Raw genomic sequence first — 25638 nt, 5'->3', positions numbered from 1 at the left:
CCTAGAATCCTGTAGAATTGTCCTCCCTGGGCTGACCAAGGTGGAAAGCAGAAGAGGGGAATCCATGAGCTTCCCTTCCCTGTCAAGGTTTTCCAGCTCTGGCGAGCCCTAACTGAGCTAGTGTTAAACCTCTCCCAGCCTTTACTCATTTAGAAAGACAGAGTTATTGTAAGGTTTAATGATACTCCACGTGAGCCCTTCACATAGTGCCTAGCAAATAGTAAGCGTTCACTAAATAGAAACTTTATCATCAGGCGAGAAGACAAGGGTCTGTTTTCCACGCTACTCTAATTTTGCAAGTCTTGTCCAGTCAGTGGCACCCAAGTCCCCTGACAGAATTGATTTGTGGCCCCTGCATTTTCATCTAACTCCCTCCCTGAGCTCAGGGCCATTTTAGGTGGGGAGCATTGTAAGCACAGGGCTTAGAGCCTGCAAGTTTTTCATGGGCCTACAAAAATGTTTGAGACCTGAGGGGGGAAAAAAAACCAAAACTAATGTATTGTTCCAGTAAAGCAAAGGACACTGCAAAATCAGAAATCAATATTAAATTACATATTAAAAGCAAAGAATTATCAAACATTTAGTATGTATATTAAGCACCTTTATGGGTATTAGCACAATATCTCACAATGGCCTGATTAGCCCCATTTTACTGGTGAAGGAACTGAGGCATTAGAGATATTTAGAAATTTGTCCAAGGTTGCACAGCCTCCAAGTGTTGAAGCTAGGGTTTGAAGGCAGGCAGCAGAGCTTTTACTCTGAACACTATGGCATAAAGCATCTCAGAAGTCTGCAAAATGTAACAATTTGACAGCTCTCAGTTCATAAAAAATGTATTATGTTTGGAAACAATTTGTAGATCAGCTTTTCTCACTTTGCTGGAATTTCAGACTATGCGTTAATGATTGCTGAGAAATGAGAGCCATTCATAAATTAAATGAGTTGGCCTCACCAAATATTTAGTTTCAAAAGCAAAAGAATAAGAAGCCTTTCAAATTGTTTTTACAGAAGAAGATTATATTTCACTTGAAACTAGAGATGTTTTTAATATATTTGATGGGCTGTAGGGTGGAACCCCCAAAAGCAGACCTGCCCAGGGTCTGCAAAGATCTTTAATCCACCCTTTCTGTGCCTGACCAAAGCACACAATCAAACAAATGAACAAAGCAATTAATTTGCCCAGCTACTAAGAATGTATTAAGTGCAAAGCTGTTCACTCGGGTGTTGGCTTGCGCAAGTGACCAGATAGATTAAATGTTTCACAAACAAGCTCTCCTGGCTCTTCAAACAGAAGGCATTGCAGCAAGTGCCAATGACTTATCTATCACTAAATGAAAAGCAAAACATGTGAGGGCCATAGGAGTTCCTGCAAACTGAAGGGAGACAGAGCATGGAAGGTGAGGAGACATCGCTGAGTCGCTTACCCTCAGTATTTCCTAGTTTCATTCAAGGTCCAGGACACTCTTGTGAGGCTGGACACCTGATGCTTTAGCCTCCACCGCCTGCTCTTTTAGCATGGGACCTCTGCAAGAGCCAACAAGGACTGAGAAGTCCTTGCCAGATGTCAGCAGCCCATGCTTTGCCAGGTTTCCTGGAAAACACATGTGAGCACCCTTGTCTGAAACAGCTACTCACAGAAAACCAATCTGGAGCCATGCTGCTTCTCTACATCATGTCTGATTTGTTTTTAATTATCTAGAGTACTGTATTCATTTGCTAGGGCTGCCATAACAAAGTACTACAAACTGGGTATCTTAAGCAGTAGAAATGTATTGTCTCACCATTTTTGTAATGTTGACTAAAAATAATGCACAACCTAAAAGTCGAGAGTTATGTTTTATTTGGTGGACAAAACTGAGGCATTAAGCCTGGGACACGGCCTCTCAGATAGCTCTGAGGCACTGCTCCAAAGAGGTAAGGGACGAGCCAGGATATATAGGGTTTGTTTGTTTCTCTTAATTTTTATTGGAGTATAGTTGATTTACGATGTTGTACAAAACAGAAATAGAGTCACAGATGTAGAAAACAAACTTATGTGATTTATGAGAGGGATAAATTGGGAGACTGGGATTGACATATATAGGGGTTTTTGTGACAAAGACCAGGTTGTTGGAACATCTAAAGATTACCGTTAATTAAAGAAAACAAGATATGTGAAGTTAAGGAATTTAGCACTTTTCTATGTATGGGAAGATGCAAGAGTCTTGGCTCACTGAAATCATGCCTTTGATGTGCACCTTAGCTATCAGGCCAGGATCCTATTCTTCCCCATCCTGAGTCCCCTCAGGGCTCACCATCGGTGGCTGTAGTGGCTTGACGGCTGCAACATCCTTCGTTTACGGATATGGCAGGCAACATTTTTCATTCACAGCAACCAGCAGTCCAAGATCAAGGTGTGGGCAGAGTTTGCTCCTTCTGAGGGCTGTGAGGGAGAATCTTTTCCATGCTTTTCTCCTAACCCCCAGGGCTTTGCTCAGAATCTTTGGTGTTTCTTGACTTGTAGATGCATCACCTTCATCTCTGCTTTCATCTTCATGTGTCTTTATATGTGTGTCCCTGTATCCAAATTTACCCTTTCCATGAGAACAATGGTAGTTTGGATTAGGGCCCAACCTAGTGACCTCATTTTAACTTGATTACCTCTGTAAAGACCCCATCTCCAAATAAGACCACATTCTGACGTACGAGTGAAGAGGGTGAGCAGGAGTTAGAACTCTAGTATATCTTGTTTGGAGGGGACACAATTCAGCCAATAACAGGTACCTAAGGGTTTTAGCTTACTTTCAAAATGGTTTTAGTATGAGGTCCAATCATTCATTTATAAATTCCTGAGACTATGCATTAAATGTTTTTATGCCCAAAGCATTAGCTGTTTCCCTGCTCATCCCTTTAGCCCAAACTCTCTGAGAAACCTCAACTGTGGTTTTGAATAAACTCTCTTAGCACTACAGCTCTGAGCCAACTGGGGGTCCCCCCCCCCCGCTGCACAGTGCACCTCGGATGGGTGGAGTTGACTAATTTAGCAGCAGACCTCTTTCTCAGCGGGCTCCCCCCAGAGACCTTAATCTAAGATTGATGGCAAATGAGGTCAAGATAACTCCCAGGGAGGACATTAACAGATTGACAAGCTATTTGCCTGGTACCGGGGTCAAAATTATAAGGTAAAGGGGTAAGGTAATCATAGCAGAAATTGGTTTTGAGAATCCTGAAACTACCCGTTGAGATGAGTTCTAAGTGTGGCTTTGTGTCCTGCATTTATCTCATCTGAAGGGTTTGACAGCTTCTAAGGAGATAAACACAGTTGGAAGATGTACTGGAAGAAGCATGGCTGAAGGCACAACAACACTGCTTGTTCTGCTGTGACTATGAGAAAAGGCAACAGAGTTTTTAGGCCCAATATACTTGGTAGATAGTTGACACTGACTCTCTCACTGGGCACAATATGCCCCAATGTGAAGGAATGGCATCCACCGATTATTTGAAAGATTCTTTGTCTCCTGAGTAAGGAAAGCAGATGGGGATGAATGGTAGGTGGAAAACATAAACTCTCCCAGACCCAGGTATCCATTCATGAAGTTTTGAATTGCCATTTGGGAATGGGGCGATAGTTACAGATCATCTGCTTTTTCAAGAGTTTTAAAATGATATCTGCTCATTTTTAAATGTTGGCCGCTAATTTGGTGTTTGTATTTTGTTTGTTTGCTTGTTTGTTTTGAGGTTGAGCAGACCAAAGAATACACACCAATGGGCCACATGTAGCCCTTAGGCTGCCACTTTGGCATTTCTGTTCTAGAATAATCTTCTGTTTTGAAAGATCAAAAGCTAATGTATTTTAATTAAGCAACCACCTAGATAGTGATTATTTACTCCTGTTTTATTCTTTTAGGCTGAACAAGTTCACAGTGAATAAGATTATTGAATACTTGTAATCTGTAAATTAAAAATAAAAAACTTATCCGTCTATTAGTCCTAGGAAACCTGAATGTAAAAGAAAATCCAGCAATAAACCCATGGGATATATGGGCCTTTACAGGTGTCTTCTAGACCTGTGCCAACAACTGCTTTACTCAGACACCTGCTTACTTCACAGCATGCCCTAAGACAGGTCCATGCGTCACTCTGTGTTTCACAAGGATAGTAGAAATTGGGGACCCCCATGCCCTTTGTTATTATTATTACTATTGTTATTATCAGCACCAATATTATAACAGTGATAATAATAGCTTCCAATTCCCAATTTCTTCTATATATTGTGTACTATGTTAAGGTTGTTTTCTTATATAATATTCACAGCAGCCTTGAAAGATGAGTATTCAATTTCTAGATGAGGAAGCTCTGAGGCTTAGTCCCTGCATCATGCATGGAGTTCATCATGGGCTTGAGGGCTTTAAGCTATTTCTTACAGGTTTTATAACTTTTTTACTTCCTAGTTCAATGTGAGGGGGAGAGCACACACCCATATATTTTTGGATTTTTAGAAATGCTTGTAAAGTTGTACAGGAAAGTCTGTGGGTATTAGGGGCATTGCAAATCAAAATAAACAAAAAAATGGGAATGAAAAGAAAGAAAAGAAAAATCAAAGAGTTTCCTACTATGAGCTTTGTCTACTCTGACATTTCTTGGAAAGAAAACCCAAAGCAGAATACACCTGCAGCTTGAGAATAACTGGCGTTAGTGCTAGCAGGGTCCTCATTTATGAATCACCTCTGGATCAGAGCCTACCTGAGGTTGCCATCGTGGAAATATGTTCAGACATACATGGAGGATTATTTGGTTAGACTGATACATTTTTACAAAGTGGAGATTTGAAAACCCTAGGAGATGGGATCAGAATGTAACAAGTGGAGAAGTGACTCAGGATGACTAAAATGGATGGAGTATAAAGTGTCTTCATACACAAGAAGAGCAGAAATATTGTAGTAAGCCAGGAAAATAAATACCCCCAGCCTGCCTGTCCCAGGCTCCAAAGTGAAGTGAGTCATGGAAAGTGCTGGAAGAAACCATTTCCTCACTGCTGGGCTCTGAGAGCTTTAGCTGGTAGTCTCCACTTGGTTGGAAATAAGTGTGCATTTCTTGGTCCATGAAGCACTGTTCCCACCAAAGATTAATATTATTATATCAGAACTTGGAAGTTCAGTCTTAGAGCTGGGCATTTGAGTGTTTGTTGACATCTTAAACTCACAGCTTTATTGGTTGACCCCAAACCTGCTGTTGAACATTCCCTGAGCTGCACAGTCTTCTGTGCTCACGTGTCTCTCCTGCTTTTCAAAGATGCTGATTTCAACAGAGCTATCATACATCAGTGAGTGATTATGCTGGATTGGAGCAAAATAAAGGGTGAAGTTATTTTCCAATAGAAAGGAAATTGAAAACAGGACTTGAGAAGGCAAGAAATTCAAGCTGAAAAATGCATAAGTTCACAGGGAGAAGCATTTTCCCATTCCTGATTATTTTCCAAGTAGAACAGTCATGTAATAAATATGTAGTAAGTGATCATTGTATCCCAAGAACTATCCTGGAATTCAGTTATGGATAAGAAACAGTTTCTGCCTTTGGGTAAGTTTTCAGAAATCAAAAGTTTGGTTAAGTCAATAAGTAAATTCAGTAGACAAACTGCTTTCCACTGTGCTGTGCTAGGTGGTCGGTGTGTGGTCGGTGGGGAGGGGCATGGAATTAATCTAATTCTTACTCTGCCACTGACTTACAGCCTTTCAGGCAGGTTCCTGGGTGTCAGCTTCCTCTCTTGTAAGAGATGGAATAATAATTCCAGCCTTGTAAATCTCACAGCCCTATAAATCTCGCAGGGTTCATATTCACAGGGTATCACACAGAATAATGGCTGTGAAGCCCTTTGAAATCCAGGAAACATTATGTAGTCCCCATCTTCAAGAAACCTACTTTAGGGTCAGAGATTGTAAGACAGACGAATGCAAAACAATCAGCACAGACTCTGGACAGTCCATGTTCAAGAACCAATATTTGGTGGTTAACTTAAAATGTCATTGGAAAGGAAGGCTAAAAATGGAGCAGTTTGGTAAAACTACGGATTTTTTTCAAAATATCAAGAAATTTAGTGTTATGTAGCAACTATGTGTGGTTTGCAGCTGCTAAGACTGATGACATAGTCTTTACCATGAATCCTGGGAAATGACTGTCCTGTTAGGTTTCCCCCGAAGGCAGTCTAGCTGCCTGTGCCCTACAGAGCCTGGAGGGACCACTAGGGAGGGGGACCTGCCACGGCGTCCATGTGTGTATCAGCGCCATGCTACAGGAATCCCCTAACTCTTTGGAAATGGTATCTCCCCACCTATGGTTAACTACCCATCTTTAAATTTCATAAAAGGTCCTGGATCTGTATACATGTGTGAGTATGTTATTGTCTAGTTTTTAATCTGAGTCCATCTGACACAGGCAAGAAAATGGAGCTTAGGATGCCTGAGTGAAGCTATGTGGCTATATGGATATAAAAGGAAAGGCTCATATCATTAAATTAATAGATTCCCAAAAAAACGTAAACAGTTTACATTAATTTAATAGCATCAAACCCTAGGGAAGATAATATTACTATCTTTTTAAAAAAATTAGGTGATCCATTTAAATCATTGCACTCTTTGAGGATCTACCATCCAACAGTCATAGCCCAGGGAGACTTCAGTTTTACTATTTCGTGGTTTGCATTTTCAGTTTGTGAAGGGTAAATGGTTAGTCCTGAGCCTTAGGTGGTCTCCCGGAGACACATATTTCCATGGGAAACTAAAATTGCACAGAAACCTTATACAAAGATAGAGAACGATTTTAGCTGCACAGTTCAGTTTCTACTGGGCCTGTCCTGATTTGCCATAAACCTTAGTATGAGAACCAACACATCTTTCCACCAAACTAGACTAACAGCCGTCTCTCTTTCCCAGTGTTCTGTTTCCTGTGGTGGCGGAGTGCGGATTCGCAGTGTCACGTGTGCCAAGAACCACAATGAGCCCTGCGACGTGACAAGGAAACCCAATAGCCGAGCTCTATGTGGTCTCCAGCAGTGCCCATCTAGCCGGAGAATTCTAAAACCCAACAAAGGCACAATTTCCAATGGGAAAAAGCTACCAACAACGGACCCCTTCAAGCCCATCCCTCCAACTACACCTAGTCCTAGGGTGCTGACTACGCCCACAGTGCCTGAGCCTATGAGCACAAGTGCTCTGACGATTCACAGCCCTGGTCCTACCACAGCCTCCAAAGAAGGAGACCTGGATGGGAAACAGTGGCAGAATAGTTCAACCCAAACTGAACTGGACTCCCATTATGTCATTTCCACTGGAAGTACTTCCCAGCCCATCCTCAATTCCTGGTCTTTGAGTACCCAGCCAAATGAAGAGAATGTTTCCAGTCCAGACACTGGTCCTATCTCAGAGGGAGACCTTGTAGTCACAACAGTGAGTGGTTCTGATTTGTCAACCTCCAGCAATCCTGTGACATGGCAGGTGACTCCATTTTATAATCCCTTGACCAAAGAGCCAGAAATGGAGATTCACAGTGGCTCAGGGGAAGACCGTGAACAACCTGAGAACAAAGATGAGAACAACTCTGTGACATGGACCCAGATCAGAGTACCTGGAAGTGATGCTCCAGTGGAAAGAAGTACAGAAATGCCACTTGGACCTCCACCAACACCTCATCTTAGAGGGGCATCCCTGTGGCCACCTTTCAGCACAGTGTCGGAAGGACTGGTGCCCAGCCAAAGGCCCACCACTCTCGAAAATGGTGCACCCAGAGCTGAGGGGATGGTCACTGAAAAGCCAGCTAACACTCCACTCCCTCCAGGAGGAGACCACCAGCCAGCATACTCAGAAAAGCCAGTAAAGCATCACCCCCAAGAACCTCCAAGCAACATGAATCTAACACAGAGTTCCGGACCAGTCCTGACCGAGGAAGACGCAACAAGTCTGATTGCTGAAGGGTTTTTGCTGAATGCCTCGGATTACAAGCAGCTCTCCACGGGCCGCAGCCCTGTGTACTGGACTGTTGGAAACTGGAGCGAGGTAAGAGTTCTATTTCTTACCCAGGCCTGATTCTATATGGAAATTAGCTAGGGGTGTTGCAGTCCTGTGCAGATTTCAAAATGGACTTGTGTAAAACATAGTCTAATGTACAAAAAAGTGAAGCAATCAGGTCCATGCCCTCACCTCCCTCTTCACCTCCTTAGCTCCAAAAATGAAAGAAAAAAAAAATCCAGGGAAGGAGAACAAATGTAATGAGATAGAGTGAAAAGAACCTAGAACTAAATCAGGAGACCTGAGTCAGCCAGCTGTGTGACAGTGGAGAATTCAGTCTGTCTCGCTGAGCCTGCTTTTGATCTACAGAACAGTGGAACTAGTGTAGATCACTGCTCCTCTCCAGTGTCCCTTCCAGCTACAAACTGTAATGATGTTGTGAAGAGGGACCACTGGAAGGACATGGGTTCATATTTCATTCAGAAAGCCAGTGTTGAGACTCTGGTTTAAACCTGTCAAGCAATCACAATTGGAATGGAAATCTAAGACAAATTTCTTTAAAAGAATTCTATAGCTCACTGTATCAAGCATTTCTTTTCTTTTTGGACTCAGTGTTTGCCTGCATTAAAAAAAAAATTCTTTTTGGCTTATTAAAAGGATTAGAAGACAGAGGAAGAAGAAAATAAACATGATGACAAAGTATTGGTCCCTGTTTTCAGGTTTGAGGAATTTGGCTAGATATTTGTTTGTTCATTTCTAGAACTAATTACATCCTCCGAAGCATCAAAATCATTTCTCACCCACTTGAATTTCAAATGCACAGTATTTGAACTTGTTAAAAATAACTTGACAATGCAAAAGAGGAATTTGTGGCAAAATGATCACATGTTGATGTCATTCAGCATTTTTGATGACAATGCATGACTCATCTCTCTAGCTAAAAAGAAGTGTTAACAGCTAATATAAAATAACAATATATTTCATTTATGAAGCATGTTAATTTCCAAACCACTTCCATATGTAGTCTACTATTTTCTCTTTTTGACAGTCCTGGGGAGTAGGTAGGGTCTTGTTTATACCAATTTATGTAGAGAAAAAACTAAGATTTTTAACAGTTAAGTAACTTGTCTATGGATATGTCCGTTGGATGATGAATCTTCTAAATCTTTCTGCTCTTATCTGCTGTCTCTCTAGTGAATTTCAGTACCAATCGACAAGTTAGCTATATAAGATTCTTTTGTATGAATTAATCAGCATCATTGGTCCTGAAATTGACTATAGTGGCAAAAAAAAAATAGGTATATTCAAACTTCCAAAGTTTTTTGTTTGCATTTGAACTATGTTTCACATTGATTTACTTTAAGTTCTAAAGTGAAATCACATTCATTTCATTTTCTGTCAATGGAGGGGCATCTTATTATCCCCATTTGGAAGTAAAGAATCCAGGTTCAGGAGGAGAAAAGATTTTCATGCTTAAGAGTAATCTAATTTGTTGAAAAAAAGGAGAGGAGTTGGTCTCATGATCCCTGACATTTTAGTCAGGTTTCTTTCCATTAGGAAAGTCCTAATGGGCTCTTAATGATGAGGAGGATGTTGACAATGAACATCTATCAAGTGTGTGCCATGCTTTATAGCATGATTTTATGCTAATTCACATGCATTTATATGAATGCGTGAATCCTCACCACAGCCCAAGGAGATTGGTAATATTGCCCCCCATTGTAGAGATAAGGAAACTGGAACTGAAAGGTGAAGTAGCTAGCCAGAATCACACACACTCATGAGTGACACAGCAGGGATTTGAACCCAAGCAGACAGACTTCATAGCCTATGATCCATTGCTTTGCAAATCAGAAAACATCACCACTCCCTCTACCTTCTGCTATTTTTGTTTCTTCTTTGGTCATATGACATAAAAACAATGCCATTTATGTGGTGACCCTGGGTAGACAGATGAGAAAATCACATAGTTCACAAGAAGGTACTTAAAATAACATTGAGGGCTCCATGGTTACTTTTGAGTTCACAGAGGCAAATGGTGCCTATAATGTCACTGCAGTGGGTTCAGCCTAGATATTTTGAAATACAAATGTTCTGTTTAGGTTTTATGAATGATATCCTTTTAAGTAGTACCACCCAAAGGTATCTTTCTTTCCAAAAGCTTGGGGCATCCTTTAAGGACAGATAAATAGGCTTATTGTTCTGCATCCAGGAAAGCAGTCTGGACCGTGTGTCCATACTCAAAGACAAAGAGAACAAGTTATGGAAACTGAGGCTACTTAGTTAATTTGTAGGATTTTGTTAATTAGCCAATGGAGATGAAGTCTGAAAGTACCTACCATTAAAGACCCTGTGGGCCTTGAGAAGAATACAAGCTAGGTCAAACAGAGTGTGAAAGTGTAGATGATAAAAGGCATATATATGGGATCAGTATCAGAATAAAGTATGAATGACATGTGTACAGTATGTGTATGTAATTAGAAATCACACACAAACACAGAGGCTAGGATGTTGTTAACAAATAGAGCCAAACAAGTTATGGTTCGCCAGAAATTGATTTCTCACTCAGCATAATAATACAAGGTGATTCCATGTCTGCAATGGTGGTAGTAGAAAATGATGCTGGGAATCCAGTCTGAAAATGGCTCTGCCATCCTCCTGTCTTCAAATTTGCCCTGGGGTCACGATCCTAGTCACAGTCAGAAAGGGAAAAGAGCACAGAGGCACTCCCATGGGAGGTTTTATGGACCAAGCCTAGAAGGGACACTTATCAATTCTGCTCACATTCCATTGTCTAGAACTCAGTCGTATGACCGAACCAAATAGCAAGGTGGATGGAAAATGTAATCTAATTGTATACCCAGGAAGAAGAGGAAAAAGGATTGTAGTGAGTATCTAGCAGTCTCTAACACTGAATGACATGGCCCACTGTGTGTTTTAGGTAGCTCATTCTGGAAGCAGTGAGGATGAGGGATTTGACCTGTTGGGAGGATACTGCAGTAGTCCAGATGAGGAATGAGAACTAGGACAAGAATGCTTGGGATGTTTTTGTGCCAGTAGCATACTGTCTGGATTACTGTAGCTTTGTAGTATAGTCTGAAGTCAGGGAGCCTGATTCCTCCAACTCTGTTTTTTGTTCTCAAGGTTGCTTTGGCTATTCGGGGTCTTTTGTGTTTCCATACAAATTGCAAAATTTTTTGTTCTAGTTCTGTGAAAAATGCCAGTGGTAGTTTGATAGGGATTGCATTGAATCTGTAGATTGCTTTGCGTAGTAGAGTCATTTTCACAATGTTGATTCTTCCAGTCCAAGAACATGGTATATCTCTCCATCTATTTGTATCATCTTTAATTTGTTTCATCAGTGTCTTATAATTTCTGCATACAGGTCTTTTGTCTCCTTAGGTAGGTTTATTCCTAGATATTTTATTCTTTTTGTTGCAATGGTAAATGGGAGTGTTTTCTTGATTTCACTTTCAGATTTTTCATCATTAGTGTATAGGAATGCCAGAGATTTCTGTGCATTAATTTTGTATCCTGCTACTTTACCAAATTCATTGATTAGCTCTAGTAGTTTTCTGGTAGCATCTTTAGGATTCTCTATGTATAGTATCATGTCATCTGCAAACAGTGACAGCTTTACTTCTTCTTTTCCGATTTGGATTCATTTTATTTCCTCTTCTTCTCTGATTGCTGTGGCTAAAACTTCCAAAACTATGTTGAATAAGAGTGGTGAGAGACAGTATGGAGGTTCCTTAAAAACTACAAATAGAACTACCATATGACCCAGCAATCCCACTACTGGGCATATACCCTGAGAAAACCATAATTCAAAAAGAGTCATGTACCAAAATGTTCATTGCAGCTCTATTTACAATAGCCCGGAGATGGAAACAACCTAAGTGCCCATCATCGGATGAATGGATAAAGAAGGTGTGGCACATATATACAATGGAATATTACTCAGCCATAAAAAGAAACGAAATTAAGCTATTTGTAATGAGGTGGATAGACCTAGAGTCTGTCATACAGAGTGAAGTAAGTCAGAAAGAGAAAGACATATACTGTATGCTAACACATATATATGGAATTTAAGAAAAAAAAATGTCATGAAGAACCTAGTAGTAAGACAGGAATAAAGACACAGACCTACTAGAGAATGGACTTGAGGATATGGGGAGGGGGAAGGGTAAGCTGTGACAAAGCGAGAGAGAGGCATGGACATATATACACTACCAAACGTGAGGTAGCTAGCTAGTGGGAAGCAGCTGCATAGAACAGGGAGATCAGCTCGGTGCTTTGTGACTGCCTGGACGGGTGGGATAGGGAAGGTGGGAGGGAGGGGGATGCAAGAGGGAAGAGATATGGGAACATATGTATATGTATAACTGATTCACTTTGTTATAAAGCAGAAACTAACACCCCATTGTAAAGCAATTATACTCCAATAGAGATGTAAAAAAATAAATAAATACAATGACAAGCTTTAAAAAAAAAGAATGCTTGGGATGAAGAAGGGAAGATAAATTCACGAGTCACTGAGAACTTAAAATCAGCAGGATTTTGTGGGGAATTGAATGTGGGGTATGAAGAGGAGAGAGGAGAGGAGGAGTCTGTCATGACTCTTCTGTTGGAATCTTGGGTGTCTGTTAGGTGATGCTCCTATAAACTGAGATATAGTACAATGTATGGAAAGAGTAAGTTTCAAAAGAGACAGAGAAAGGAAGGATGATGAGTTTAGTTTCAGATCAAGTTTAGTTGATAAGACCTGTGGGATATCCAAAGGATAACCAGCATATGTTTGTGTGTATGGGTCTGAGGTTCTTGAGAGAGGTGAAAACTGGAGATAAAATTTGGTAGCCATGATCAATAGGTAGAAGTTAGAACCTTGGAAGTGAATGAGGTCACCCAAGCACAGCCTGTAGGCCGCAAAGAGTGGTCCAGGGTTGGGACACTGGAAAACACCAACATTTTAAGGAGCTGGCTGACAATGAGATTCCATGTGAAAGACTGGTAAGGAACAGTCTAATATTTAAGGCTTAAATCAAGAAATATGGTGCCACAGACGTCTAGGGACATGAAGACTGACAGTGGGCCTAATGGATCTTACAATTAGAAGGTCACTGGTGACTTTGGGGAGAACATTTATAGTATTGAGATGGAAGGAGATACCAAAGTGCAGCCCAAAGGAGAGACCCTTTTGGAGGCTATCACAGTTCTCAGATAGGACAGTCTCCACATTAGGACTGTTAATAAAGATGGACAACTCTTCTCAGTCCACAAATTCATACAAAAGTTTCATTAAAAAGTAGCTTTAGGGGCTTCCCTGGTGGCGCAGTGGTTGAGAGTCCGCCTGCCGATGCAGGGGACACGGGTTCGTGCCCCGGTCCGGGAAGATCCCACATGCCGCGGAGTGGCTGGGCCCGTGAGCCATGGCCGCTGAGCCTGCGGTCCGGAGCCTGTGCTCTGCAACGGGAGAGGCCACAGCAGTGAGAGGCCCGAGTACCGCCAAAAAAAAAAAAAAAAAAAAAAGTAGCTTTAGGATGACTCAGAAATTAGTTTCCTTTCCCATACTCTTATGTAAATGTGTTTTAATGCATTTGTCCTGAGGATATTTAATACATGTGAATTAATTGATAAATGTTAATTGATCTAACGAGACGTTACTATATCCAAATAAACTAAACCTAAATAAACGTACCTATCAACCCTGATGACTGTTTGAGCCCAGAGGTTAACGGATGCATTTTGATTTTGATCAAGATACAAAAATTAATTCTATCTCATGTCCTATCTTTGACTTTGACAGAAATAAAGTCTCTTATTGAATACATCATAGCTCACCAAAAATTTGGCAACCGTGGTGGAGCCATTGAGAGCTATTAATTCTAGGCAGTTTGGCTGGAAAGGCGGAACTGGCCCAGATTGCAGAGGTTTGTAAAGCTACAAGGATATTACAAGAACAGAGTTCCACGTTTGGCAGGAGTCCCCTTCATGACAGGGCTTCGTGCCTGCTCCCTTTCTGCATCTTTTGAGACAAAATGTTTAATACACAGAACTGTCCGAGAGAATCAGGATTCAGAATGAAAACTTTGGGTTTTGAGTTTCCCACTCTGCCCTGATTTTTTATTCTACCCGTATCTGAAGTTGCTTCTTTAGGATTGTCCCTCCCTATAATGGCATCGCTGGCCCCTCAGTCACCACCCCTTAGGAACCCCAGGATCACCACTTGTATCAGTCTTCCCTTGTCCTACTAGAAAAACCCTAACAGTTTTTCACGTCTGTGTCATCTCATCATTTCTGTCATCTCCTCTTCATTTCCTGTCAGTTTAGGCTCAGGAGTTTCCAATCTAACAGTGGGAGGCATCTGGAAAAGAGTAGGGATGGTTTCGTTTGTTACAATGATGGGGGATGGGGGCTGCTACCAGCATTCAGTGTCTGAGAGCCAAAGACAATGAGGGTCCTGTGACATTGAGGGAAGTCCAAAATACCAATAGTGCCCCAATAGTTAAGAATGGAGAACCCTAGGACTCTTCCCTTTACCTTTACTGGTCTGGGCACTTCCAATCTCTCCCCTCCCCAATGCTTTCCATACATGGTCACGAGAGATGTAAGACTGCCATATTACTCTTCTGAGCGGAATTTTCTAATCATTCCAAACTCCTGATCACAAATCATTAATGTCTCTCCATTACGTACCAGATAAAATCCACTCTAATATCCAACAGCCTTCAGGTCCTCGAATAATTCCGCTTTCAACATACTGCCTCCTATGACGTCATCCATCGTAAGCTTCACCAAATCGAAACTGCTCAGTTTCCACTAAACCATCTGCTCGTCTCAGTTCAATGCCTTTGTTTACGCTGTTTCCTCTGCCTGGAACTTCCTTCTCTTTGTCCTTTGTCCTTTTACGTTCTACCTGTGCTTCAGTATCAAGCTTTGAGCTTCTTCTTCCATAAAGCCTTTCCTGCTCTTTAAGATTGGAAGTATTGTCATTTCTAAAGTTCCTTAGCATTGGATCTGAAATTTCTCTCTGTGTGTCCCCCCTTTCTGTCCTGTGTTGAAGGGGTGTTCATGTCCCCCAGCATACACAGCATGTTCCTCTAACTACCTGTGATTTTGAAAATTACTAAAGAATTGATATAAAAACCGAGTTAACACTGTAAATAGACATAAATCTAGAAAGCAGATGTTCTGGGTTTGAGTATTGGCTCCATCATTTAATAACTATGTTCTCACTGCACCCATTTCCTCATCTTTAAAATGAGGATGATGACGATGCCTGATTCATAAGATTGTTATGAGATAAAAGGAATAACTATATGTAAGAGAGTGTCAGGCACATAGGAAGTACTCAGTAAGCATTGGCTTTGATATCTGTTTATAAGACAGAAAATGTAGGTGCTTCACAGTATGTATGGGTGTGGATCTCATTTTGACAGAAGGTCACCTCTCGTCAAATTGCCTCATCATTCAGTCGGATCCCTTGGGCCAGTCAGTGAAATGTATGCTGTGCAGTCCTGTAAATGGAAGTGACAGTAAAATTTTCCGCAGCCTTTCACAGCAGTTTTCGCAGGATTCTGATGTAGCGCTGCACATCATTTCCAGTTCTGACCACCCCCAAACCTGCTCCTTGACCTGGTAAATCGGTTGTCACAGGGTCACTAGCTGTAACGAGGGAGAAAGTTCCCAGAACAAGCAGATTGTCCCTTCTGCCTCCTTAGGGTCCTCCTCTCTTCTCTGACCACCCCCCCCCACCCCCCCGCTGCACTCCTAATTTGAAACTAACTAAAGAGACAATCAGTGGAATCCCCTTTTGCTTACTGCATTCCACCACATCCTCCTGTCAGCTTCACCTTTGGACTCATTTGCTGTCTAAATAGAAATTGTCAAAAAGGAATTAAACAAATGTCTACTCACAACATCTGAATCTAACAGGACTAGATTCAGAGCTCCAGAGACATGTGTTTATTTACAACATAAATATGGTACAAAGAACTGTAGACATCACTTGTGATGTACCAGGGTCATCAGTAGCCTGGGAATTTGGTCTCACTAGCTCCTGTCCTGGGTTTGGGGCAAACGTCATGTTTTTCTCCATGTGGTAATGTGAAATTAACGTTGTACTGTCTGTGTGACCTTAAGCATGACGGCTAAGCTCTCTGGGCCCCAGAAATCTGGAAAGTGGGACTCATAACGCTGACCTTGCAGGTATGCTATGTTTAATAGGTAACATTTGTAGAGCACTCACTTTGTGTGTGAATTACCTCTGTTGTTCTCACAGCAACTTAATAAATGAGGTCTTAATGTTATCACCAGTTTCACATGTTAGGGAAGTTAGGAAACTGCGAAAGATTGCACAATTAGTCAACTGCAGAATTATAATTGTATCCTGAGTCTCAGAGGTTAGAGAAAATATAGGAAAGGTACCTGTTGTGTAGTTGTATCAGTTGTCCATTGCCACAATAACGCTATATAACAACCAACCACAAAATCTCAGTAAACATTAATTTTTGTCCATGAGTTTCTGGGTCAGCTAGGAGTATCTGCGGACCCGGGCTGAGCTTAGCTGACCTCAGCTTGGCTTGTCATGCATTTGCTGAAGGGTCAGCTGAAGGCTGTCTGGTCTGATATGGGCTCGGCTGGGTCACCCAGCTGGGTTTCACATGATCTCTCATCCTCCAGCAGGCTAGCCCAGTTTTATTCTCATGGCAGAGACGAGGGTCCAAGAGAGAACCAGAACAAGCAAGGCCTCTTGAGAACTGACACAACGGCACCCACTGCAATTTCTTGGCAAAAGAAAGTTGCAAGAACAGTCCTGATTCAGCAGCTGGGGAAATACGTTCCACCATATGATGAGAGGAGCTGTGAAGTCCATTGAAAAGAGCATGGGTGTGAACAATTGGGCCACTAGTGCAATCAATCTATTCACTTCAGCTGTTATTATCTCTAATGTGTATATATATATGTATATCATATATATACACACATAATATAGTACAGAGGAAAAAAAGCTAGGAACTTATATGAGAGATTCAAATCCAATCCTAAAGAATTTTAAGGAGAAGAATTGACCTCCATACGTGAGCCAGGTGAAAAAATGTTGACCGAGGCTATTTTCTGCTCTTCCCTTTCTATGAGCAGCATTGGTGAAATGCGGCAGTGTGCCTGCAGCTCACCCCCTTCCCCAGGCCTTCATGCCAGGATACTTGTTTTTTTTTTAACATCTTTATTGGAGTATAATTGCTTTACAAGGGTGTGTTAGTTTCTGCTTTATAACAAAGTGAATCAGTTATGCATATACATATGTTCCCATATCTCTTCCCTCTTGCGTCTCCCTCCCTCCCACCCTCCCTATCCCACCCGTCCAGGAGGTCACAAAGCACCGAGCTGATCTCCCTGTGCTATGCGGCTGCTTCCCACTAGCTATCTATTTTACGTTTTGTAGTGTATATATTCCATGCCTCTCTCTTGCTTTGTCACAGCTTACCCTTCCCCCTCCCCATATCCTCAAGTCCATTCTCTAGTAGGTCTGTGTCTTTATTCCCGGCTTGCCCCTAGGTTCTTCATGACCATTTATTTTTATATGTTCCATATGTATGGGGTAGCATACGGTATTTGTTTTTCTCTTTCTGACTTACTTCACTCTGTATGACAGCCTCTAGGTCTATCCACCAGGATACTTTTTAAAGGGAAGCACATCTCTATTTGCACTGGGTTTTCCTCCCACAGACAAATCAGGGATTTGCAAGCCTGGCTGCTTATTAGAATCACCTGGGATTTGTTTCTTAAATACTCCTGCCTGAGCCCTACCCACAGGCGTTCAAATTGTTTGGGGTTGGAGCCTCAGAGCTGGTTTGTTCAAAAGCTCCGCAGGCCATTTTAGTGAGTAGCCGAGATTGAGGACCCCCTGACTCCAGGGTGGGGTGGAGTGTGTCTGAGAAAGCGGCCCTGAGCCTCTTCTCTCTCCTCCCCTCCACCCCACACCCCCAGCAGTGTTCCACCACGTGTGGCCTGGGGGCCTACTGGCGGAGCGTGCAGTGCAGCACCCAAGTGGATTCCGACTGCGCTGCCCTGCAGAGGCCTGACCCTGCTAAGAGGTACCACCTCCGTCCCTGCGCTGGCTGGAAAGTGGGAAACTGGAGCAAGGTAACCGATCAGGCTCAGCAGTGTTGGGGGTGTGGGGGGGCGGGGAGGGACTTATACGAGGTCATTTGCTAAAGCAGGTTTCCTTCCTCCCTTCCTGCCTCCTTTCTGCCCTTTGCTTTGATAAACTGGTGAATGCGTAAATCAGGTGTTACCATAGGCCTGCTTCAAGTTACACAATAGCCTGAGAACAGAGTTTTCAGTAGCCCACAAGTTTGTATCTGCCTGTCTTCCCTTACCAGATAAACTGAGAAAAAAAAAAAATTAATTTGTGTAATGAATTGCTTGTCCAGCATGCAACACTATTTCTAAATTGCTTAAGTTTAGCATTATGATTAATAATGATACATTAGCACAAGTGTAATTAAATCATCGTTCAGCAGCTGCTCACAAAGCAAGTATAACATTGAATCTGTCAGACTCAACATGAAAAGAAAACGGAAACATAAAGACACATTTGGTCTTCAAAAGTGTATGTCCTGGGCTTCCCTGGTGGCGCAGTGGTTGAGAGTCAGCCTGCCAATGCAGGGGACACGGGTTCGTGCCCCGGTCTGGGAAGATCACACGTGCCGCGGAGCGGCTGGGCCCATGAGCCATGGCCGCTGAGCCTGCGCATCCGGAGCCTGTGCTCCGCCGCAACGGGAGAGGCCACAACAGTGAGAGGCCCGCGTACCGCAAAAAAACAAAACAAAAGTGTATGTCATATATTGATCTTTCGGAAGTGCAATTTTCCTGTCCTTGCTAATCTAGCTGTGGTTACTCATTTTTCTGTGCTGCCTGCATAGTCCCTTGTGAAAGGCTTTATCAGGTTTTAGGATTAGTCAGGCTTGGTTCTTCTGGGCACCAATCAGGCCCGACCTGCCTGTCACCCTGATGGGGCTGAGCCGGCCCCTGGGGGATACAGATGCAGCCAGGTCGTAGAGACATTGGTCAGAGGTGGGGTTAAGAGCTGCTTGGCAGAAGGGGTGCGAGGTATGAGCTGTGCCTACACCTTCTGTTTGTGAAGTGCACCCACCTGTAAGACACCCTGCAGGCTCCTGTCTTCTCTCTGGGGAGCCAGTTTCCCTTGATGGCCTTGACACAGAAGGGAAAAGAGCTACCCAGAAATGTGGGGAGGCTGGCATCCCCTCTAGATGGTTAGCGCCCTCATCTTGTAGAAAGCTCACGTCCCCAGACAAGCAGGGCCATGAGGTGTCCCACTGGATGTCTCTGGTTCTCCTGGCAGACTTAACTGACAGACAGGAGTGTGGAATGTCATTTATCTGCATTAGGCCCCTTTTCCCAAAGAAAGGCTCTGATCTTTGGCAAGAGAGAGAAAGAGAGAAAGTAGTGCGGCTCCCTGAGGAAATCACCACGCATTTCTTTGATGCCTGCCAACCCCCCTTTTTCTGTTTTCATACCATTTTTCTTTCAGGAACAAATGCTGGTTCTTTTTTCTTTCTCTTCCAACTCATAACAAACTCAAGATCAAAAAGGACTAAATGTCTGGCTACAAGTTCTCTTCCATATCCAGAAGAATCTCAAGCAACATTTCTGTCCCTGACCTTGCCAAATGTTGACCAAGTCCCGAACTTCCACTTTCCCATCACTGGGACTAATCCTTTCCTTGGAAATTACATGGCTCATAGAAAGGACAGATGTGTGAAACAGCTCACACTTTTAAAAAGGTCCCTCCACTGTAAAATTCTAGGAATTCTAGCTGATGTAAAAGCCTGCATGGGAGATCCGGTAGCTCTTCTCTGGGGTCAGACCCCCTAAAGAAAGCCCTGCTCTGCCAGCTCATCCCTTCCGTGTCTGTCTCTGGGTCTCTTCTCTCTCGTGGCTGGGAGGCTTGTAGATGTATTTATTAACCCCTGTAGACTCCTGGTGTTTTGTAGAAGCTGTCTCTGACACATCACCAAGTTCTTCCAGAATGTGGTAACCACCCATCTAAACTCAGACCCTCAAAGTCACTCCATTCCTATCAGTAAGGAAAATATCTCCTCTCTCAGGATAATAGATAAACCTTATGTCAAAGACACTGTTTAACTACTGATAGTCAATTGCCCTGACTTCTGTTTTTTCTATCATTGGGGACATTGAATACATGACTTCCATTTTTCCTAGGAATGTTGATTTAAATTTTATCTCAAATTTTTGGTGACTGAATGATACAGCTTTTGGACTACCACGTTATTAACCAGTTCATATGCATGTCTAAAGTCCAAATCACACACTAGGAAAGATTTGAAGCCTCCTTAGTTTCACTATTCTACCGGGACTCTTAAACTTACTCAGTGGCCAACCTCCAAACCCTAGAGTAGGAAAATAGACCCCCTGGTTTTGCCTTTAACTATCCAGAGGGTTTAGATTCTGCCAACTTGATGGTTTACCTTTTCACAAATACTTTCTCCGAGGGAAGAATTCTAATTTGATCATGAATCTTTCTGCATTATCCCACTGACCACTACCCCGTCCAGAGGCACTTCAATCTTGTAGGACTAAGGGTATTCCGCAGCCTCCCTTGAACCCGCAGGGATCACACCAGAGGCCCCGGGTTACTCATCAGCAACTCCCCACTGCTGGCTGAATTGTAGCTGTTTAACGGGCTTCTGTTCCGAGCACCACTCATCTCCATGATGGAGCCCTGACGCAACTGCTGTGGACATTTTCTCATACATGTGGCAGTGCAATGAGCCTGTACATTCAGATCTTTACCTTTAAAAAGTGTAGAAGTTGTTTTTTTTTTGGAATGGCTTCTTCTTCATGCATTGATCTGTCTGAAACAAATTCCAGGGCATAGTCCTCACGTTTGTCCCCGAGGTGTACCTGAGAAAACGCAGTTCTGCAGAATTGAATCCTGGAAGCAGCACTGGGCCTGGGATCAGACACGTCTGGGTTGGCAGCTCCACTTTGTCACCGGCATAGAACGCTGGTCCTTCCTTCCAACCTCTTAGGAGCTTTAGTATTCTAAAGAAATGAAGGGGATCCTACGGCATCTACTAATCTCATAAAGTTGTACAGATCAAAAGAGTGTGTGTGCAACAACTTTGTAAATGGTAAAAGACTGTTCAGATGAAGCCTTGGGCAAACTTTGAGCTCTGGGTAAAGGTTAGGAGTAGTTCTCAGGCGTTTGCTAACTTCTGGCTTCCTGGACTTGGGGCAGGGGTGTTGTGGAAAGGTGGCAGTGGAGTAAGTCCTGTCCGTCCATCAGGTCTCCACTCCCCAGGACTAGGCAGACAAGGTGAACCATGAGCTTTGGAGGACTTGACCTACCTTGCATCCTGGCACTCGCCAAATATCACCACCCGACACCACACAAGAATTTTAGGTAAACAGTTTTATTTTTATCCAATAAACGACCTTCTTTATAATTCCCACTGAGGAAATGAAGGCTTGGAGAGTTTAAGTCACTAACACATGATCAGCTAGTACTAATACTCTCAGTTCTGAGAAACCGTCAACTGGGGGACGGATCATCAATTTAATGACAGCCTTTCAGAAAGAAAGGAGACACTACACAGTAAATATGTACATCAGTTGTAAGACACATGCCAATTACAGAACATTAAAATTTGCATAAGAAAAGAAGTGATTCTTGTGCTGGAAGAAATGCTGTAAGTGACAAAGATGAACTTGAAAAACCTTCACCTGGGTTTGATACCAAAGCTATGCATCCTCACAGCCCCACACACTTCCTGATTGTACATTTTGCCTGTACCTCCTGCAGTTTTGTAAACTTTATTATCTTTCTTAGAATGATAATAACTTTTTGTAGTTAAGTCTGACAGATCTTGATTATTTCTGAAATGAATCAAAGATTTTTACGTTTCCTTGGAATGCCCTGTCTTCCCACCTAGGTAGTGTTGCAATTTTATTTTAGCAGTAGCTGACCTTATTACCTGTAGCTTTATTTTGGAAAATAAAAGTGACAGCCTTTTCTTATGGCCTTGAGTTTCATAATATTCAGTGCTACATTTTTTTTAGATCTGAACTTTTACAAATGAATAAAATAGAGAAAGAGCCCCGTCTTGCTAAATACAGCCCCTGACTCTCATACGTAACGTGTTCCCAGAAACATACATCAAAGCCCGATGTGCAAAAGTCAAAACAGAACTGCACGTTATAGGGGAGCTTTTGTGCCCAGAAAGCAAAAACTGACCAGCTGGAAGGTGAATAATACACTCAAACTCACTGCATTTATTTTCTCTTGATATACTTTGTTGTACATCTAAACTGTTACCCACTCTTGGAAGCCCCAAGTGTTTTAGATGAAGGAATCCACAAGTAGAGAAAAGAACAGCAATCAAATGGAAACCTTTAGGACCACAGAAAGCATGAAGTCAAGATGACTCTAGCTGAGGACTGATGTCCAGACCGTGAGGCCCTATCATGGCCCCTGCCCATCTCTCTTTGTCCACCCCTTCCCGCTGCTCTAGCATTCTGATGGACATGTTCCTGAACAAGCCTTATTGCTTCATGGCACTGTGCCCGTATATGCCATTACCCCCACTTTGAATGTCCCCCGCGCTATTTTGCCTGCTGAGTGAGCATCTACTCATCTTACATGATTCAGCTCAAGCTTTGGCTCCTCTATTCAAGCCCTGCCTGGCTTCTTCAGGTGAAGTTGACCGCCTCCTCCTTTGTTCCCTCACTAGATCATGAACGACTTTTGACATATAATCTTTATGACTTCTACTCATTACATGACTTCTTCCTTCTGCTAGATTGGGATACAGGAGCTGGAATATAGTTAAGTGCCCAATAACAGGGAGGAAGTGAAGTGGGAATGGGGTGGGAGGAAGACGGACAGATGAATTTGGGTGCTGTTCAACACAGAATTTTGGAATGAATTATTTGATCTTAAGGGTCTTGTGAATCTGTTTAACATAAGGAAAGGAACAGAAAAGAATTATTTCCATATCCTGGTTTAGTACTTGGAGAGCAAGAAAGTATTCTGAAATCAAAGCAGAATGCAAGTCCAGTGATCCCAGACACATATCACTCTAGAATGCTGGGAGAAGTTAACCAGCCAGCTTATCCTCCTTTTAATACCGATGGAGAAACAGAGGCTTAGACGGGTAAAGTCACGTAGCCACTTGGTGTCAGGGTCGTACTTGAATGCAATCTGCCGACCTCCCAATCCCACGTTGGTTAACTTTATTATACTCATCTGAACACTTGGTAGCAGTCTAACGTGGAAAGTGTGTCAGGATGACTCCATAAATCAGAATCAACACAAGGAAGAAATGGTGGTGATTTCATTTTCTCTCTGCCAGGGGCTCCTGTAAGCTAAGAGGAATTTTCTTTCTAACTCAGTCTGGTTTGCTGATCACATCAGTTAAACAAACTGGTGTGAGAAGCAGAAAATGGTTAGGCCTGTTTGGACACAACTGGGCATTAGCCAGTCTTTCCATTCTCCTCAGTCTGGCTCCTGTCCTCAGTCTGGTCCACAGACTCCAGGTTAGGAAAACTTGAATACAAATAACCGTCCTTTAGGGCAATAAGAAAATGAATATGATAATTGGCATTCAGCAAACAAAGGCAAAACAGTTATATCCTGCCACTTCACTCCTGCTAACTGAATCAGAGGCCCTTCTGAAAATGAAACAGAAGAGTTACAGATTTCGTATCTTCCCTTATTATTTACTTCACCATATTAATAAACTTCATTTCCCACTGAATGTGAATGTACTCTTTGACAAAAAGGTAATGCAAATTTCAAAAATCTAGGAATAACAGATAGTAGCAACAAATGAAAAATAAGAAAACAAAACCCCATTGTACACTTATGTCTTAGAAAATTCCTCTTCCTAATAAAGAGCCCTCTTGTTTTAACCATGGATTATTTCCTGGAAGTCTGTTTGTCAGACAAATGGCTGCTTTGTGTGGAAATTATTAGCATGCTTCTGCATTTGTTCTGTGGCTGATTTTATTTTATTTTTTAACATCTTTATTGGAGTATAATTGCTTTACAATGGTGTGTTGGTTTCTGCCTTATAACAAAATGAATCAACTATACATATACATATATCCCCATATTTCCTCCCTCTTGCATCTCCCTCCCACCTCCCTATCCCACCCCTCTAGGTGGTCACAAAGCACCAAGATGATCTCCCTGTGCAGTGCAGCTGCTTCCCACTAGCTATTTTACATTTGGTAGTGTATATAACTCCATGCCACTCTCTTACTTCGTCACAGCTTACCTTTCCCCCTCCCCATGTCCTCAAGTCCATTCTCTACGTCTGCGTCTTTATTCCTGTCCTGCCCCTAGGTTCTTCAGAACGCTTTTTTTTTTCTAGATACCATATATATGTATGAGCATACGGTATTTGTTTTTCTCTTTCTGCTTTAACTTCACTCTGTATGACAGACTCTAGGTCCATACACCTCACTACAAATAACTCAATTTCGTTTCTTTTTATGGCTGAGTAATATTCTATTGTATATATGTCCACATCTTCTTTATCCATTCATCTGCCGATAGACACTTAGGTTGCTTCCATATCCTGGCTATTGTAAATAGAGCTGCAATGAACATTGTGGTACATGACTCTTTTTGAATTATGGTTTCCTCAGGGTATATGCCCAGTAGTGGGATTGCTGGGTCATATGGTAGTTCTATTTGTAGTTTTATAAGGAACCTCCATACTGTTCTCCATAGTGGCTGTATCAATTTACATTCCCACCAGCAGTGCAAGAGGGTTCCCTTTTCTCCACACCCTCTCCAGCATTTATTGTTTGTAGCTTTTTTGATGATGGCCATTCTGACTGGTGTGAGATGATACCTCATTGTAATTTTGATTTGAATTTTTCTAATGATTAGTGATGTTGAGCATTCTTTCATGTGTTTGTTGGCAATCTGTATATCTTCTTTGGAGAAATGTCTATTTTGGTCTTCTGCCCATTTTTGGATTGGGTTGTTTGTTTTTTTGATATTGGGTTGCATGAGCTGCTTGTAAGTTTTGGAGGTTAATCCTTTGTCAGTTGCTTCACTTGCAAATATTTTCTCCCATTCTGAGGGTTGTCTTTTGGTCTCGTTTATGGTTTCCTTTGCTGTGCAAAAGCTTTTAAGTTTCATTAGATCCCATTTGTTTATTTTTGTTTTTATATCCATCTCTTTCTTTCTTTTTTTTTTTTCTGTACCCGGGCCTCTCACTGTTGTGGCCTCTCCCGTTGAGTAGCACAGGCTCCGGACGTGCAGGTTCAGCAGCTATTGCTCACGGGCCCAGCCGCTCCGTGGCATGTGGAATCTTCCCGGACCGGGGCACAAACCCGTGTCCCCTGCATCGGCAGACAGACTCTCAACCACTGCGCCACCAGGGAAGCCCTATATCTATTTCTTTAGGAGGTGGTTTGAAAAGGATTTTGCTGTGATTTATGTCATAGAGCATTCTGCCTATGTTTTCCTCTAAGAGTTTTATAGTGTCTGGCCTTACATTTAAGTCTTTAATCCATTTAGAGTTTATTTTTGTGTATGGTGTTAGGGAGTGTTCTAATTTCATTCTTTTACATGTAGCTGTCCAGTTTTCCCAGC

At 42.2% G+C, this 25638-nt stretch overlaps 1 protein-coding gene across 3 annotated transcripts in view; it reads left to right on the top strand.

The window, feature by feature from the left end:
* ADAMTS12 (ADAM metallopeptidase with thrombospondin type 1 motif 12) overlaps positions 1-25638 on the top strand; it is a 382005-nt gene that overhangs the window by 307333 nt on the left and 49034 nt on the right. For 2 of the 3 annotated variants that reach the window (XM_082652277.1, XM_082652276.1), the window contains 2 exons: positions 6909-8027; positions 17973-18125. In XM_082652277.1, the coding sequence (XP_082508403.1) occupies positions 6909-8027; positions 17973-18125 (1272 nt within the window). The remainder of the gene's footprint in view (positions 1-6908; positions 8028-17972; positions 18126-25638) is intronic. The other variant, XM_082652278.1, reaches the window with a different exon arrangement.

The sequence above is a fragment of the Grampus griseus genome, assembly GCF_964374135.1.
Source record: "Grampus griseus genome assembly, chromosome: 3".
NCBI classification, from domain to species: Eukaryota; Metazoa; Chordata; class Mammalia; order Artiodactyla; family Delphinidae; genus Grampus; species Grampus griseus.
The sequence above is the reverse complement of the archived record's forward strand: the minus strand, read 5'-3'. Positions and strand labels throughout refer to the sequence as shown.